General features: G+C 37.9%; 2 protein-coding genes and 1 long non-coding RNA gene across 12 annotated transcripts in view; 1 reads left to right on the top strand and 2 right to left on the bottom strand.

Moving 5' to 3' along the window:
- LOC111189602 (translation initiation factor IF-2-like) overlaps positions 1-17,561 on the bottom strand; it is a 117,075-nt gene that overhangs the window by 66,637 nt on the left and 32,877 nt on the right. The gene's annotated exons all lie outside the window — the stretch shown is intronic.
- Positions 1-17,561, bottom strand: part of LOC103041333 (NACHT, LRR and PYD domains-containing protein 12-like) — a 92,733-nt gene that overhangs the window by 44,677 nt on the left and 30,495 nt on the right. Inside the window, exons 13-14 of one of the 10 annotated variants that reach the window (XM_049476971.1) lie at positions 16,444-16,490; positions 13,847-14,873 (exon numbers count right to left, since the gene is read on the bottom strand). The exons of 7 other annotated variants lie outside the window; for them this stretch is intronic. In XM_049476971.1, the coding sequence (XP_049332928.1) occupies positions 14,266-14,873; positions 16,444-16,490 (655 nt within the window). In that variant the 3' untranslated portion in view covers positions 13,847-14,265. Of the gene's footprint in view, positions 1-13,846; positions 14,874-16,443; positions 16,491-17,561 lie in introns of those variants that run through there. 2 more of the 10 variants (XM_049476963.1, XM_049476970.1) reach the window with 2 other exon arrangements.
- LOC125801607 (uncharacterized) lies at positions 7,611-9,005 on the top strand. Its single transcript, XR_007438812.1, has 4 exons — positions 7,611-7,882; positions 8,079-8,422; positions 8,519-8,596; positions 8,697-9,005. It is a non-coding gene; the product is annotated as an uncharacterized LOC125801607 (long non-coding RNA).

Below are 17,561 nucleotides of genomic sequence, written 5' to 3'. Positions count from 1 at the left end.
ATTCATGAGTCTGAAGTTTCTCCCACACAGCTGCAAAACGCCCCAGTTTTCAGACCGGTGTTCTGCCGAGTTCTGCTACCCGTCCAAAAGTGCTCCTCCCCGCACTGCGCATGCTCTGACCCCCATTTTATAACATTTTCATGAGTTTTTCATGATGATTCTGTTTTCTAAGACTGCATTAAACAGCCTGAGCTCACTGTCATTATTTATTTAAGGATTACATAAAAGTAAATAACAAATAAACAAATAATACATAAGAATAATAAACTATTTAAAAACTTACTAAAGAAAAATGGTTCACTTCACACCAATACAGTGATTTAGACTATTCAGTTATCCTACCTACACTCCTGTTCTAATATGGTGCTTTTTTGTATTATTATCTTTAAATATTCACTTTTATTGTTTTTATTACAGCCACACCACGAGATCTCATGCTGAAAACGTGACTTGATTGTCGCTTACTAAGTAACATGTTAATGACATCACTGCCCATTACCTTTAGTAAGCTGTATCAGGTGTACAGAATAGTAAGTATGGTTCACTGTAATAATAAACGTATTAAAGTAACAATAAAATAATTTCCAGTTGGGCCAATCATATGAAAACTAGACTCGACTGAAGAGTCAGCGAAATCAAAAGATTGAGACCACGCTTAACCACCAATAGTATATTTAAAGGGGAAGAATTCAATTTAATAAAACAAAAGAAAGGAAGAAAAAGAAAAAAACGCAGAAGGGGTTCCTGGTTCAAATAGTCTGGACCATCCATTGGACTCACAGGAATGCAATCAAATCGCTCATCTCTTTATTTTACCAAAAAGAAAAAGAAACAAGATAAAAAACAAAACTATTAAATCCAGAAGTTGGTTTAGTTCATGATTCTCTTAACTCATTTACTCAATTTATTAACATATGTAAATAACTAATAATTATTTGCAGCTTAACTGAATATCATTAAATTGTAATGCAATAACCAAAATAGTAATTCCAGAAATGTAGAAATTCACCATCACAAGGCTGCAGCATCTGGGTCTAGGTAAAACGCGGAATCCAGCGGATTTCCACCGGAAATATAAGAGAATAAATAAATAATGGCTCAAATTACAATGTGTCAAAAGAAAACAAAACTCAGATCGAACGTACTAAAAACGGACAACAAACAAGAGATTTTAGTGTTAAGTTCCAGCAACAATTCTGGGTAAACTCGCTTTATACTCTGCCTATCCTCAGTTGGGACGGGTAAAACGCGGAATTCGACTATATGTAAGTTGTATTAGATACTATAGGAAAATAAGATTAATATTGTATTGGAAAGAGAAAACATTTTAGGTAAGTTTCCCAAAAACCTTCGACTTCTAACGTTCGACTTCGACTTCTAACCATTGACTTCTAACGTATTTTTTGCGTAGTTCCACTTAGAAAACGACAGGTGCCGCCAATGTTGCTTTACAAATGTACAGACGCATTTGATCTCCGCTCGTAAAAAGGAAATTTATTTATAATGTTTCTTTATTTTTAGAAAAACTCATCAAATCACATAAACTACATCCAGTGCTAACAAAAATAAAATCTACAGCATTTGCGTTTGTGATTTCAGTATTTCAGTCCTCCTGAACGGCAGAGACGGTCATTTATTATTGACACAATAAACCACCTGTGTAAGTAGATGTGTTTCCTTTAGCCTAACATTGTTATGATTATAATACTATAAAGCACTCTTTAGAAGAAGGATATATATATATACATATTTTTTTTCTTTTTTTTTAATGAGAATTTTACTGCTGGCAAAGACTAGAATCTCACACTGTCTAAACTTCTAAAGTACTTTTGTTCCGCTTGTTCATTCTTCCATCTTATAATGTGTTAAACTAAGCTGATATATAATTGATTATTAATTGTTTGTATATTATTTTACTCAAATTATAAATGTAAGTGTTGTGTACTGTGTTCTTGCAGTCTGGAAGGGATATTTTATGCTACCAAAAAAAAATAATAATAACAATAATTATAATAATAATAATTATTGTTGTTATTATTATTATTATTATTATTATTATTAATATAATAATAATAATAATAATAATAATAATAATAATAATAATAATAATAATAATAATAATAGTATGCTAAATTGCAGTATTTGTTGTACACAAAACAACGGTGTGCAAACATTTGTGGACCCTTTATTCCATTGAGCTGTGGAGTAGAACTGTATTCTCTGGAATGGTATTGCTGCATACAACACTTCTAGGTTGATTTGGGGATGAGGTGGGAATGAGGTGGGGCATGAACATCCAACGTCCTGACGTTACGCTTTTGTAATTGAATAAAATTAGATCCTCAAAGCAATCCTCCACAAATGTAGAGTCTTCTCTAGACAGTAGAGACCGTTACTCAAACAAAGGCAGGATGAACTCGGATCATAAACAGCAACCTAGCTGTTAGGTGATTGTCATGTTGTTTAAGGTGACTGAGTGAGAGAGTATAGTAAAGGGGAAGGGAATGGGCCCTATGTATAACTCCAGTTATGTGCTGGATCATCTTCCTCTATTTTATGTTTCTAGTGTCTGGATCTGTATACTTTGGTCAAGTTTTTTCTTCTTTTTTTTCTTCTTTTTTTTTATTTTTTGCATATATGGGGTTTATAATGCTCGCTGGTCTTCTGTGGAACTTCAACTCAGAAGGGTTCCATCCCTAATCTCAGATGAATAAAGTTCCCCTGATTTATATAATACCAGCTTGAGCAACTTGACCAAGCTTTATTTTGGTGTATCTTTACTGAAGTACTGGGAGGAGCACTTTTACTTTAACTCCACTACATTTCCTAAATGGTCTCTGCTTTATTCTGATAGCATGTTTTGGGCTCTAGGCTGAGTCCTGAATGTATTTTACTCTAGACTCATTGTAGGGGTCTGTGGGGGAGTTTGGCAGTGTCATTTTTTGGCAGTGTCGCACTGTCAAAATCCTACTTCCCCTAGTAAGCCCCTTATGTTGAGTAAAATACATTTCAGGACTAGTGTCCAAGACATGCTATCAGAATAAAAGAGAGCCCCTCAGACCTTTGGGTGCTGAAATCAGAGGGTAGTCAAGTTTAACATTTTCTCTCTGATGAAGGTAAACAAAACATAAAATATGTGGATTTCCATTCATATTCAGTAAATGAAAAAGACTTAGAACATGTAAAGTCGGACCATTTTAAATGCCATCATATTAGCTAAAAGCTCCATAAAAGTTAAAACATTGCTGGGTGTTTTAATTGTATATTGTGGTTTAACATCTTTTATATTCGTCATTGCACCCTAATTACTTTGCCATTAATAGTTATACGGAAGGCTTTGTAACCATGCTCTAAAGTAATTGGTTTATTTTGTATTTGAAAAGGGGTTTTCGAAATGTATTATTCTATTTTTGGCAAACTGTACATTTGTACATATGTTTATAGACTATGTTAATATACTGTGCAAGTGCATACTAACTGTGGCATGTGATACCTCTAACTGCATAGATCCATTGGGAAGTCAAATGAAGTACAAATTCTTATGTATTCAAGGTATATGTTTTAAGTGATATTACTGTATCATTTTGAAGTAATGGGATACCAAATAAAAAAAAAGTCTATTCAGTTTCCATAAAACAGATTTTGCAGTCCTATAAAACCGAATAGACTTTTTGTTTAGTTTGGTACCCATTTACTCCAAAATGATACATTAATATAATTTGATACTTACATTATTGAAACATGGAATGTATTCTGCAAGGATTACATGGTGTTATTGGATAACTATTCATTTGTGTTGTGGAAAAATATGTTGCATCAAAATCCTATAGTCAATTTTGAATAAACATTGACACTCCTGCACCTTTTCAGGAAATGTACGACTTCTCCCAAAAATTACTAAAACATCACCCTCAACAATACAATAGCTGTACATTCACTCTACGATTTACAAAACAATGACTAAAATGGATCACTTCCAGCAACCAAGAAAGAGTTTTACACTTTCACAGTGGTGCGCAGTATATGCTACCTATGACGTCATTATAGCAGTGAAGAAAAAAATCCAAGGGAGCATGGCTGGGTTTCCCCAAGAGGTTCTGAACACTAAGACAATTCATAGATGGTTCAGCAAGCTTCACACTGGGCACTCTCTCTCTGTTAAGATGTTCTTAATCCTAAGGTGCTATTAGTGACATAACGTGGAGACAGAGTGGTTTGCAAAATTATTCATACCCCCTTTTGTCACTTCGCAACCACAAACTTAAATATATTTGATTGAGATTTTAAGTGACAAACCAACACAAAGTAGCACATAATTGTGAAGTTGAAAGAAAATGATACATGGTTTTCAAATTTTCAATCAAATAAAAATCTAAATGTGACCTTCAAAAATATTCATCCCCCTTTACTCTGAACCCCCTAAATAAAATCCAGTGCAATCAATTGTCCTCAGAAGTCACTTAATTAGTTAATAGAGTCCAGCTGTGTGTAATTTAGTCTCTGTAATCACTAGAGTTCCTTTTGTATATCATATTTTTTTTACTTACTTTCTATTTCTCCCTAAATTCTCTCAAACTGTTGCTTTGTTGTTTTAAAAAGCTTGTTTTATCACCAATACTGTATTGTTATTATTGTTGTTGTTATTGTTAGACAAGGGGAAATACCTACATTAATCTATATCTATAATAATAAATACTACAATTTAAATATTGAGCAGGCCAGGTAGGTTTGAAAAAAGAAAAAAGTTGAATCGTTTTGACATAATATAATTGCATCACCCCCCCAACTGCGCCTGCCTGCTCTCGCTGATCAGCACTAATTTCTATCCATAGTATATAAGTCAGAACTCTGTAATTTACTGAAATTATTAAAATCTACAAAGGTTTACATTTTTTTCGTTTCTACTAAATGTTTTAAACTGTTATACTATATAAAACTATAGTATTTATTGTGTTTCAAAAGTTTATTTATTTAAATTCTTTAAAATATTTAATTTATTGTCACCAAGAATATCATTATCACAAAAATACCCTGCAGCTAAATGACCTACCAATTTATCATAAAAAAAAACTAAATACACATAAAAAAGACCTAAATTATGCCAATTTTGAGAGAGAAAAAAGAATGAATACAACAACACACCTAAAAGGAAAAAATAATAACAAAAGCAGGATTTGTATCAGTCTTTATTTATGTAGACATAATGCTTGGGTGTATGTTTAATTCCAATTAGTTTGGGTGAAATGTAGAAAAATGTAATGATGATCAGACATAATTACGTTAGATTTTTATTAATAACAGTTTGCAAAAAAATAACAATAACAAACAACAACATATTCCAGAGTAGAAATAGTATATTTCATGGTAAAGGTCTGGGTCCTGTTTCCCTCTTAGCATTAAGAACATTTAAACATGGAGAGAGAGCTCAGTGTGAAGCTCGCTCAACCATCTCAGACTTGTCTGAGTGCTACGAAACATTTGGGAAACTGGTCCTAGACTATTTTGTAACCCGAAAAAACAGGCTGGATGGCTCCCTCCTCAGTAATTGAACGATAGGTGGCAGTATGCAACTAATCAGCGATAAGAAAAAAACGCAGAAAAAGACAATTGAGCTTCATGAGATGAGCTTTCAGCTCAGGAGTCTATAAACAGTTTACACAGTTCCACTTTTCACTGTGGATATCAGCGGCGTCCATTCTGAAAAAAGAAATAATATTCCAGTTAAATGGTGAGTCTTTTTCCGAGCACTCAAATAGGCAGTCGCCAGTTGCTGAAAATGCTAGTCGTTTAGGCAACATCCCATATGTTCCGCGTTTTACCGTGTCCCCTGTTCGTTCGTTAGAAAGCTAGCTAAATGCTACGTGGATTCAGCTCCGCTCGATATACCTTGTCTTACTTGTTAGCTGCCTAAATGCTAGCGCGGGAACTCGGGGTGTGGAGCAGCGCTGGGGCTGATAGTTAGCTGTTTAGCTGCCTAAATGCTAGCGGGGGAACTCGGGGTGTGGAGCAGCGCTAGGGCTAAAAGTAGCGCGGGAACTCGGGGTGTGGAGCAGCGCTGGGGCTAAAAGTTAGCTGTTTAGCTGCCTAAATGCTAGCGCGGGAACTCGGGGTGTGGAGCAGGGCTGGGGCTGATGGTTAGCTGTTTAGCTGCCTAAATGCTAGCGCGGGAACTCGGTGTGTGGAGCAGTGCTGGGGCTGATAGTTAGCTGTTTAGCTGCCTAAATGCTAGCGCGGGAACTCGGGGTGTGGAGCAGCGCTGGGGCTGATAGTTAGCTGTTTAGCTGCCTAAATGCTAGCGCGGGAACTCGGGGTGTGGAGCAGCGCTGGGGCTGATAGTTAGCTGTTTAGCTGCCTAAATGCTAGCGCGGGAACTCGGGGTGTGGAGCAGCGCTGGGGCTAAAAGTTAGCTGTTTAGCTGCCTAAATGCTAGCGCGGGAACTCGGGGTGTGGAGCAGGGCTGGGGCTGATAGTTAGCTGTTTAGCTGCCTAAATGCTAGCGCGGGAACTCGGGGTGTGGAGCAGAGCTGGGGCTGATAGTTAGCTGTTTAGCTGCCTAAATGCTAGCGCGGGAACTCGGGGTGTGGAGCAGAGCTGGGGCTGATAGTTATGTGTTTAGCTGCCTAAATGCTAGCGCGGGAACTCGGGGTGTGGAGCAGGGCTGGGGCTGATAGTTAGCTGTTTAGCTGCCTAAATGCTAGCGCGGGAACTCGGGGTGTGGAGCAGAGCTGGGGCTGATAGTTAGCTGTTTAGCTGCCTAAATGCTAGCGCGGGAACTCGGGGTGTGGAGCAGAGCTGGGGCTGATAGTTAGCTGTTTAGCTGCCTAAATGCTAGCGCGGGAACTCGGGGTGTGGAGCAGGGCTGGGGCTGATAGTTAGCTGTTTAGCTGCCTAAATGCTAGCGCGGGAACTCGGGGTGTGGAGCAGAGCTGGGGCTGATAGTTAGCTGTTTAGCTGCCTAAATGCTAGCGCGGGAACTCGGGGTGTGGAGCAGAGCTGGGGCTGATGGTTAGCTGTTTAGCTGCCTAAATGCTAGCTCAGGAACTCGGTGTGCGGAGCAGCGCTGGGGCTGATAGTTAGCTGTTTAGCTGCCTAAATGCTAGCGCGGGAACTCGGGGTGTGGAGCAGAGCTGGGGCTGATAGTTAGCTGTTTAGCTGCCTAAATGCTAGCGCGGGAACTCGGGGTGTGGAGCAGGGCTGGGGCTGATGGTTAGCTGTTTAGCTGCCTAAATGCTAGCTCAGGAACTCGGTGTGCGGAGCAGCGCTGGGGCTGATAGTTAGCTGTTTAGCTGCCTAAATGCTAGCGCGGGAACTCGGGGTGTGGAGCAGAGCTGGGGCTGATAGTTAGCTGTTTAGCTGCCTAAATGCTAGCGCGGGAACTCGGGGTGTGGAGCAGGGCTGGGGCTGATGGTTAGCTGTTTAGCTGCCTAAATGCTAGCTCAGGAACTCGGTGTGCGGAGCAGCGCTGGGGCTGATAGTTAGCTGTTTAGCTGCCTAAATGCTAGCGCGGGAACTCGGGGTGCGGACCAGCGCTGGAGCTGATAGTATGTGTATTCACATTATTTTAAATTGTTATAAATTCTTATATATATCGGCAGGTCACTATATCAAGATGTGAGTACACTTACCATGTTTTAACCTATATCACATTAATTTGTTTTTAACATATTCATGTGAACAATTCTAAGAGATTTTGAAACCAATTTCAAAACAGGTGGTGGTTCTGATGATAAGACAGCATGATAACTCATTAGTAAATGATCCCAACATTTATTTGCTCTCCTGTAGGATATGTTAGCTAAAGTGGAGTACGGAGGAAGTCAAAAATACATCAAGATTCCACAGTCTGATGAAAGCTTGGCATATAAACGATTTCTTCAAGACAGTAAATATATATATATATATTTATTAGCAAAAATAAAGGCAAGCAAATTGGCCTGTCACGAATAAATGTTTTTAAAAGACAATAAATTGTGATTATTTTCCTTTCTTTGTAACTAACAAAAGCATGCTCTCTGAATATTACAATTTATAATACAGTTTATATTCTTGCTGCTCATTGCAAAATATTTTTGCTCTAGTTGCCAAAAAAAAATTAGCCTGCAACCTGAAAGCCTGAGAGAGGGTCAGCTCATCTTAACTGATGAATCAGGAACAGAAGTAGATGAAGATATCTTTGAGGAGCTTGTGAAGTCAGGTGTACTGAATTTTAATATTGTCTAATTTCAAGTTTTAGTATAAATTAACTTAAGGAAACTTAATGTTGCATTGAATTATGTTTTTGAAGATGGTTGAAGATGTCCTTAAGGCCAATCCAAAGGGTGAAGAAATCTTCAAGGAGTATGACAAGATCAAAACTCCTAACTGATGGAAAACGGAATGAAATGGTGAACATCCTGGTTGCTGATATGATCAAGACACATGGGTAAGACATTCAAGTGAATTTAAATAATAAGTAAATTATATTTAAGCTTGTTATTTGTTGTTATTTATGTATTTGTTTTTTTGTTTATTTATTAAGGATTCCACCATCAAGTGCACAAACTAATTATGCCCTGGGAATTGTGACCTCCAAGATCCATACTCTGAAAATGGATATGTAAGTTTATTGTTATGTCAAGGACCCAAACTGCTGTTTCTCAGTAATTTGCATTAATCAGGTTATTTTTGTGCCTGTGATTGTTTTCTGTCCAAAACAGGAACACTACTATGATGCTGTGGGTAACACTGGCTACCTAGCATGGAGGATTAAGACCGTTCAGCGCAACTCCTCTTTTGGGTCCCAGAGTTATCCAAGGCCATCTTATCAAGATAGTCCAAGAAGCAGACGAAGCAGATGAAAATTGTGTGTCTACTTTTTCTAAGATTGACCAGGACTTCGCCGTGATGTTTGGAAAAGGGGTGTCCAGTAGGTTTCTAGCGAAGTGGCCTACTTTTTCATAAGTGACTGCAGGACACTCTCCCCAAATCAGTATGCTGAGGAACTGCTGCGACCAATAGAACCCCAACCTGAGGATACCTTCGGTAAATAGAATAATAGAATTAAATTATTTTTTACATTTCCAAAATATTTCTGAAGAGTTTTTAGTGAATTTGTCAATTATACACTTTTTGTTTTCTAGGTTGGGACAGTGACATGTCGGCAATTCTCCTGCTTCTACATCTGCTTCCCCCCAACCTCGAGAGGCCAGAAAAAATCAGCGAAGATCAGTTCCGCCCAGTCAGCCAACCATCTTGTGGGATAGATTCAAGTATGTAGTGTGTGTGTGTGTGTGTGTGTTTTTTTAACATATACATTTTTTTGATTGGTAACGAGAGTAGCACAGTGATCTGTCATACATAGCTCAAGGCTTCTGGGGAGTGGGTTAAATCCCTGGCTCAGGTTATTATGTAATATGCATTATGCTTGTTCTTGTGTCTGCATAAATATTCTCCAGGTGTTCGAGATTCCTTCACAGTCTAAAAACACCTCTGTAAGTTAATGTGTTGTATTGCGAGGTCTGTGTTGAGGCCTGTGATAGGCTGGCACATGGTGCATTCCTTTTTTGTATCAAATGATTCCAGTTAGGCTCCAAATTTACCTCAGCACTAAAAAAAAATATCTTAATTCATATATAGAATATGAATGAATAAATAAATTCCTGAAAGAATGATTCAAAGAACATTTAGAATAATAGGTTTCACGTCTGGTCTAGATGGGCCTCTGCCCTGCATGCCGTTATTTTCTATTCACTTAATTACACCCACTTCAACTCGGGGTTATCTTTGTAGTTGCATAGGTGTTGGGAGTAGAAGAATCTCCATGGATTTAGATTTTTTTTATTGCATTTTCATTTGCAATTAGTGGTCTAATGATGTAATGGCAATGTCAAACATCCTCAAGGAGAAAATTGTTTTGTGATCATTACTTGCGTTAACATGTCCTATATTTCTATTCTATAGGAAGGAGCCAGTCTTACTACCTTCCTTGAAAGAGCTGAAACGAAACAGCCCTACCTCCTCTGCGTTGGTCAATAAAAGAACAAAATCTTGAAGTTCTACATCATCATCGACCAGAATGCTCTCCCATGCAAGGCCCAGACATCTGTGGCTGATTTTGATGAGGTATTTAAAGCTTACTATGTCTTTGGCCTCTCCTATGATGAAGCTCTGAGCTTTTTATACATTTGTGCAGACCACAGTGTATAGTATTGATGTTGGAGTTGCCAAGGAGAGCCCTCGTGTTAAGGAACTTAGAGCAAGATTACTGCAGCACAACATCAGAACTAACAGTTTGTGTTTAGAAACACTTTGAGCAGCAAGACTGCTTCAGCACAAAAGGTGAACTAATCGTTTGTTAAATAAAATGTTCACATGTTTTGTTTGTGAAGTGCAACACAGAAGTTGTTCGCTCCTTTGTCAGCATTTGGAATTTCACCATTTCCACTTAGCGTAGAACAGAGACAGCGTTTGTTCATAGCTGTGGTAACTAATTAGCGTTATCTGGCTAATATATCAGATTAAACTGCACCTTATCAGCAGTTTAGCTCAAATAAAAGGATTTGATAGCTGGGTCTCCCCACAAGTGAACCGCTCCGAGTGAACCCGGTTCGTTTGGAACCGGACTGAGATCACCTCCACTAGCAGGTCTCGGTCCGGTTGCTTTGATCTGAACCCGAGTGTGATTACTGTGTTCACACCTGCTCAATAGAACAGGACTGAAGAGTACAAACCAACCAGAGTCCGTTTTAATGGAACCAAACAGTGCTGGAGTGAAAAAGCCCTTAAGCCTTCAGTTACCGTTTCTATTATAATATAATATATTATAATATTATAATAAATTGCTGTGGCTGTATCATATCGTATCTTAATACATTTCATTTAGTTCTGTACTTAAGTATTAGTTTGGAAGGACTGCAGGTTATTATTATTATATTTTAATAATTATATTTCCAAAAGCAACTTATATTCATTGTTAATCAGTGAGGTTTCTGCACATTTCAATTTACACTTTTTCAATTTAATCTTATCAAATTCAGCTCAGTGTAAAATGGAATACAGTGTCTAATCGCAGTTATGCAAATAAAGATACATTAGCATAAACTCTATCACAAAAATACAATTCTTTGTATTAATATTAGTATTAATAATAACTGGGGACTTTAGGTGAAGATACTTTTAGGTATATTTTTATCCCCATTCTTCCACCTTTGTGTTCAAATTCATACAAGCCTTGTTTTATACAAATCATATTATTTTTTTTAAAGATTTGTTTTATTTGTTTGTTGGTTTGTTTGCGCCCTCTCAGTTTTTTTTTAAGCACCAGCCTCCACTGAATATAACAATTCTAATGATAGTATGATTTACTACTCCACTCTTTCTGTTATTATATATAGTTGGTTTATTTTTCCAGTATATTAAGTAAATAATTGTTCATTTCTGTATTAAGCTCAGTGTTCTGTGTTCTAATGGTGTTTTAAAGAGCAGTGCCTCCCCCTGCTGACCACATTTCAGAGCTGCTGCATTTTTATCATGAACAGAAAGAACAGAAAAATCTCTTTATTTTGAGAGGAGAGTTTATGAACATCAGTAAGATTCACTATTTTCTGTTCCCTCATCTGAACACAAACCTACACACACAGTCTGGATTAAATGCATTGTGTTTGTGAAGTCATTAAAATTAAAGCTAAAAAGAGAAAATCTATATTAATGGAGGATGAATAAACAAATATGGTCAATTCTACAACTCATAGAATGAATGCAATGATATATATGAATTAGATTACTTTATATTTTATATTATAAGCACAATTTAACTTAACCCATTAAATTAATTACAAATAATTAGTATAACACGTCATATCCCAAATTACAAAATCTAAATATAGACAGTCTAGCCTTATTATACTTTGTTGAGGGAGTATTTCGTAACTTAATATACCAGAGTTTAACTAGAAGAAAATTTCCTCTTATAACCCTGATAAAAACTAAGATGTGCTACCCAAATAAACTATTTAAGATCTCCTATTATTATATCCCCTAAATATAAAGAAATACATGGAATTTACCCTTCAAATTAATTGAATTAATGAATAAAATATTAAAATTTGATTGTAGGAAACTAAAGCAAATTAGAGATAAAAATGGAAACTACAGAGCAGCTGTTTAATGCTGTGAAGAAATCCAAACCCTGTGAAAATCCAAACATGGGTGTCTAAACTCCACATCCATAAGTGTAGATTCCCCCCTATATGAAAATATCAAATTAAGCATCATTTTGGATGTCAAGCATATTCACTTCCTAATAAATAAATAAATAGCAAAAACGGAGAATCGTTTGTTATTTTTATTCACAGAAAACAGAAAAGTGAAAGGAAAATAAATGAACTGAGATCTTAATTCAGAAGGAAACTTGAGCTGTTAATGTTAGTGTTTATGCACGTGATTAATGTGGAATCAGTAACGCTCTATTACTTTTTTAACACAATTAATTACAATTAATTACATCACCAAGCTCGACTCCAACTTCCACCGTAATCTGCCCCACACAAACCAAACACACAAAACACTCTCTTTACCTTTCCAGTTTCCCATTTCTTCATTTATTCAGCTTTATTAATATGAACCTGTTTTACAATAAAATAAAACAATAGTTAACAATAAGTACAGAACAAGTGATAACAGTAGTGAATAAAGAGAACAGTAATTAAAATAAATGTTCTGAAATTTACAAAATCATCAATATAAAATATTTACATACTTATATTTAGATAGATAGACAGACAGATAGACAGATAAATAGATAGATAGACAGACAGATAGACAGATAGATAGATAGACAGATAGACAGATACTATATTGATCCCAAAGGAAATTTAACAGCCAGTAGCAGTTACACAACACAGTAGAAACAAACAGCAATAAGTGTAGTACAATAAGAGAGCACAGTGAGGGATATAAGACTCTAAACTATAAAATAAAAATTCTAAAACTGAGACTTTAAAATATATATATATATATATATATATATATATATATATATATATATATATATATATATATATATAAAAAATACAAAATGCTATACAAAGTGTGGAAGTAAATAGTCGTAGATATGTAGTAGTGCAGTAAAAGAATAATTTAAGTATAGGAGACAGTGGGTATCAGCAGACATGATAATATTAAACATAAACCTGTGCAGGTGTTGTATTTAAGTTAGATGCGTAGTGTAGTGGCCGGGGGTGCAAATGTACAGGATGTACAGTAAAGTGACAAAGTTTCCAGGGGTGCAAAAGAACAGTATATAAAATAAAAAGCCAAAAGAGTGTTATTCTAGTACAGATAAAAAGGCTGTGATTTAAGAGAGCACATTTGAGGCTACAGTGGTGCTGGTGGTCAGGGCAGCTGAGTGTGGGGAGGAGGGGGGATCGGGGGCTGAGTTGCTTGATGAGATGAGGGGGGGTGTGGAGGAGGTGTCAGCCAGAGCTGTAGGGTCTTGAACAGGGCAGTCAAACCGGTTGTAGAAGGTGTTGAACTCATTGGCTCTCTCTACTTCACCATCTGCGGCACTGTCCATCCTCTGCTTACAGCCAGTGTTTGTTTTCATTCCATTCCATACCTCCCTCATGTCATTTTCTCTCAGCTTCTGCTCCACCTTCTTCCTGTAGGACTCCTTGGCCTCTCGCAAATGGACTTTGAGCTCCCTCTGTACGCTCCTAAGCTCCTCCTGGTTGTTATCTTTAAAAGCCCTCTTCTTCTTGTTTAGAAGGCCTTTAACATTGCTGGTAATCCAGGGCTTGTTGTTAGCAAAACAACGCACAGTTTTCACAGGAACAACAATGTCCATGCAAAAGTTCATGTAGTCAGTCATGCAGTGTGTAATCCCCTCAATGTCCTCCCCGTATGGCTCCTGCAATACACTCCATTCAGTGGACTCAAAACAGTCCCTGAGAGCTGCTTCAGCACCAGGAGACCATTTCCTGAAAGAGCGTATAGATGCAGGTTGTCTACGGACCTGGGGCTTGTACTGGGGTTGCAGGTAGATCAGGTTGTGGTCAGATTTTCCCAGAGGGGGGAGAGGTGTGGCGGAGTATGCATCCTTTAGGTTGGAGTAAAGGAGATCAATAGATCTATTCTTCCTGGTGGGACAGTTCACATACTGGTGGAAAGCAGGGAGCACTGAGTCCAGTGTGACGTTGTTAAAGTCCCCTACACATTTTACCCTCTCATACGCGCACACACACACACACACACACACACACACACACACACACTTTCTCACACACAGGGTTATTCTATCTTGCACAGACGCACTGAGGAGTCAGGATAAACCCCAAACCCTGCATAGAGGGGCTGAGTAAAGGTGGTGTAGAATGTGTGTAAGTGTGTGAGAGTGTGTAAGGGTGTGTGTGAGGGTGTGTGTGAGGGTGAGGGTGTATCAGAGGAGACTCTGTAGAAGGACAGAGTGCCGGAGGGACAGTCCACATACACTCCTACTCTCCTACAGCCGGAGGGAGGAGTGGAGAGATCAGTTCTTTTATTATTGTGAAGAACAGTGTATCCGTAATCAAAGCAGTCCAGACTCCAGGAGTTTATATTCTCTCCAAACTTACAGTCTGGTCCTCCTCCTTTCCTGCTGATGGTTTTATAACTCATAGCTACAACAGCTGCTCCTCTCCCACTCCACTCAGCCTCCCAGTAACAGCGTCCAGTATCACCAGTATCACCAGTAACACCAGTTACTCTCTCTCTACTCAAAACCTGCAGATACTCATCAAATCTCTCTGGATGATCAGGATACGACTGCAACTCCTCTCTCCACTCCACCCTCCTGTTCTCCTCACTCAGAGAGAGATAACACTGCGCTGTGTTCAGATCCAGAGTGAAATCACAGCCGTCTGAACACAAAACACACACAGAGTGTATTTAGTGTGTGTGTAGTGTTATATTTAGTGTGTGTGTGTAGTTTGTTTGTAGTGTGTAGATGCAGTGTGTGTGTGTAGTGTTATATTTAGTGTGTGTAGTTTGTTTGTAATGTGTGTATGCAGTGTGTGTGTAGTGTTTGAATGCAGTGTGTGTTGTTTGTATGTAGTGTTTCTATGTAGTGTGTATTTGTATGTAGCCTGTGTGTATGTAGTGTGTGTATTTGTATGTAGTGTATATTTGTATGTAGTGTGTGTGTATGTAGAGTGTGTGTATGTAGTGTGTGTATTTGTATGTAATGTGTGTGTATGTAGTGTAATTGAATGTAGCGTGTGTGTGTGTATGTAGTGTGTGTATGTAGTGTATTTGTATGTAGCTTGTGTATGTAGTGTATTTGTATGTAGTGTGTGTGTATGTATTGTATGTAGTGTGTGTGTATGTAGTGTATTTGTATGTAGCGTGTGTATGTAGTGTATTTGTATGTAGTGTGTGTATATAGTGTATTTGTATGTAGTGTGTGTATGTAGTGTATTTGTATGTAGCTTGTGTATGTATTGTATTTGTATGTAGTGTGTGTATGTATTGTATTTGTATGTAGTGTGTGTGTATGTAGTGTATTTGTATGTAGCGTGTGTATGTAGTGTATTTGTATGTAGTGTGTGTGTGTAGTGTTTGTGTATGTAGCGTGTGTGTATGTAGTGTGTGTATGTAGTGTATTTGTATGTAGTGTGTGTGTGTAGTGTTTGTGTATGTAGTGTGTGTATTTGTATGTAATGTGTGTGTATGTAGTGTAATTGAATGTAGCGTGTGTGTGTGTATGTAGTGTGTGTATATAGTGTATTTGTATGTAGTGTGTGTATGTAGTGTATTTGTATGTAGCTTGTGTATGTAGTGTATTTGTATGTAGTGTGTGTGTATGTATTGTATGTAGTGTGTGTGTATGTATTGTATTTGTATGTAGTGTGTGTATGTATTGTATTTGTATGTAGTGTGTGTGTATGTAGTGTATTTGTATGTAGCGTGTGTATGTAGTGTATTTGTATGTAGTGTGTGTGTATGTAGTGTATTTGTATGTAGTGTGTGTGTGTAGTGTTTGTGTATGTAGCGTGTGTGTATGTAGTGTGTGTATGTAGTGTATTTGTATGTAGTGTGTGTGTGTAGTGTTTGTGTATGTAGTGTGTGTGTGTAGTGTTTGTGTATGTAGCGTGTGTGTATGTAGTGTATTTGCATGTAGAGTGTGTATGTGGTGTATTTGCATGTAGAGTGTGTGTATGTAGCGTGTGTGTATGTAGTGTGTGTGTGTGTTGGTGTATGTAGTGTGTGTGTGTGTTGCGTGTATGTAGTGTATGTGTTGTTTATAGTGTGTGTGTGTGTGTGTGTGTGTTGCGTCTATGTAGTGTGTGTGTGTATTGCGTGTATGTAGTGTGTGTGAGTGTATTGTGTGTATATAGTGTGTGTGTGTGTGTGTGTGAGTGTAGTGTGTGTAGTGTATGTATGTTGTGTGTGTGTGTGTGTGAGAGAGAGAGAGAGAGAGAGAGAGCTTACATTTTTTGAATCCAGGTTTGATTCTGATCTTCCGTCCATGTTCCACTCTAAACACACACACACACACACACACACACACACACACACACACACACACACACACACACACAGAGAGAGATCAGCACAGTGTGAGATTTTCAGAAACTGATTTATAAAGAAATACTTTGTGCGAAATCGAGTGAACATTTGAGGAGGTTTGAGGTTTGATGGATGAGTAATCCATCAAAAGATCAGAGAGAGCAGAAATTGGTGACATCATGTGGTAAAGTACGGAACTGCAATGCATACTGAATAAATCAGATTAAAAACGGAAGATTAAGGAAGATTACTTCTCTACTTACTTCTCTAAATATATTTCTGTCTGCATGTGTTTATATTAGTGAAGGAATGATATACAGGTCTGGGTTTTCAGTGGATTCATTTGGTCACAGTGTTGATCTAAATGAGGAAACTGTAAAAACACACTGAGACGTTCTCCAGTACAGAACGTTTAGACAGTTAGAGATGTTACTGGTTCCACTGTAAACTAAGATAAAATTCACTATTGTTAGCACTACCGTTTTAAATATGTATTAAAGTTAATACCACAGTCAGTTACCGCGGTATGAAAATTTCACATTAAATGAGTTAAATATCAGCAGCCTCCCAGACGCAGCAGGTGGAGGGGGTTTGATTGGTTTCAGGGGAAACATGGTCGAGCTCACAGACGATACTGAGACTCTCAGTCTTAAGCCAGGCGGACACTGTGCGATTTTAGCCCGATTTTAAGCCCGATCTGGTCGGATGCGACTGAATTTCATGATCGGGCCGAATTTTAGCTTGATCGTGCGTCGTTTGTCGTGCAGTGTGAGAGGGGAAGCGATGTCCGATTAATTGCCCATACGAGCTGCGAATGAGCAGTCGGACGCGACCAGGGATTTCTGACATGCCAGAAATTTTGGTCGCTTGTCTCACAGTGTGAGCTGTTTTGCGGGCCGATTTCTTAACGTCACGACCTGTTTTCCCAAAAATCTGCACAGTAACTATAAATAATTATTAGTCATATTTATTTCTGTCAGTTATAAGGATTTATATTTATGTTCGGTACACAGACTTATAGCTTAATATATCAGACACAG

The sequence above is a fragment of the Astyanax mexicanus genome, chromosome 4 (assembly GCF_023375975.1).
Source record: "Astyanax mexicanus isolate ESR-SI-001 chromosome 4, AstMex3_surface, whole genome shotgun sequence".
Lineage (NCBI taxonomy): Eukaryota > Metazoa > Chordata > Actinopteri > Characiformes > Acestrorhamphidae > Astyanax > Astyanax mexicanus.
Note: the sequence above shows the minus strand (reverse complement) of the source record. Positions and strands in the feature narration are given on the sequence as shown.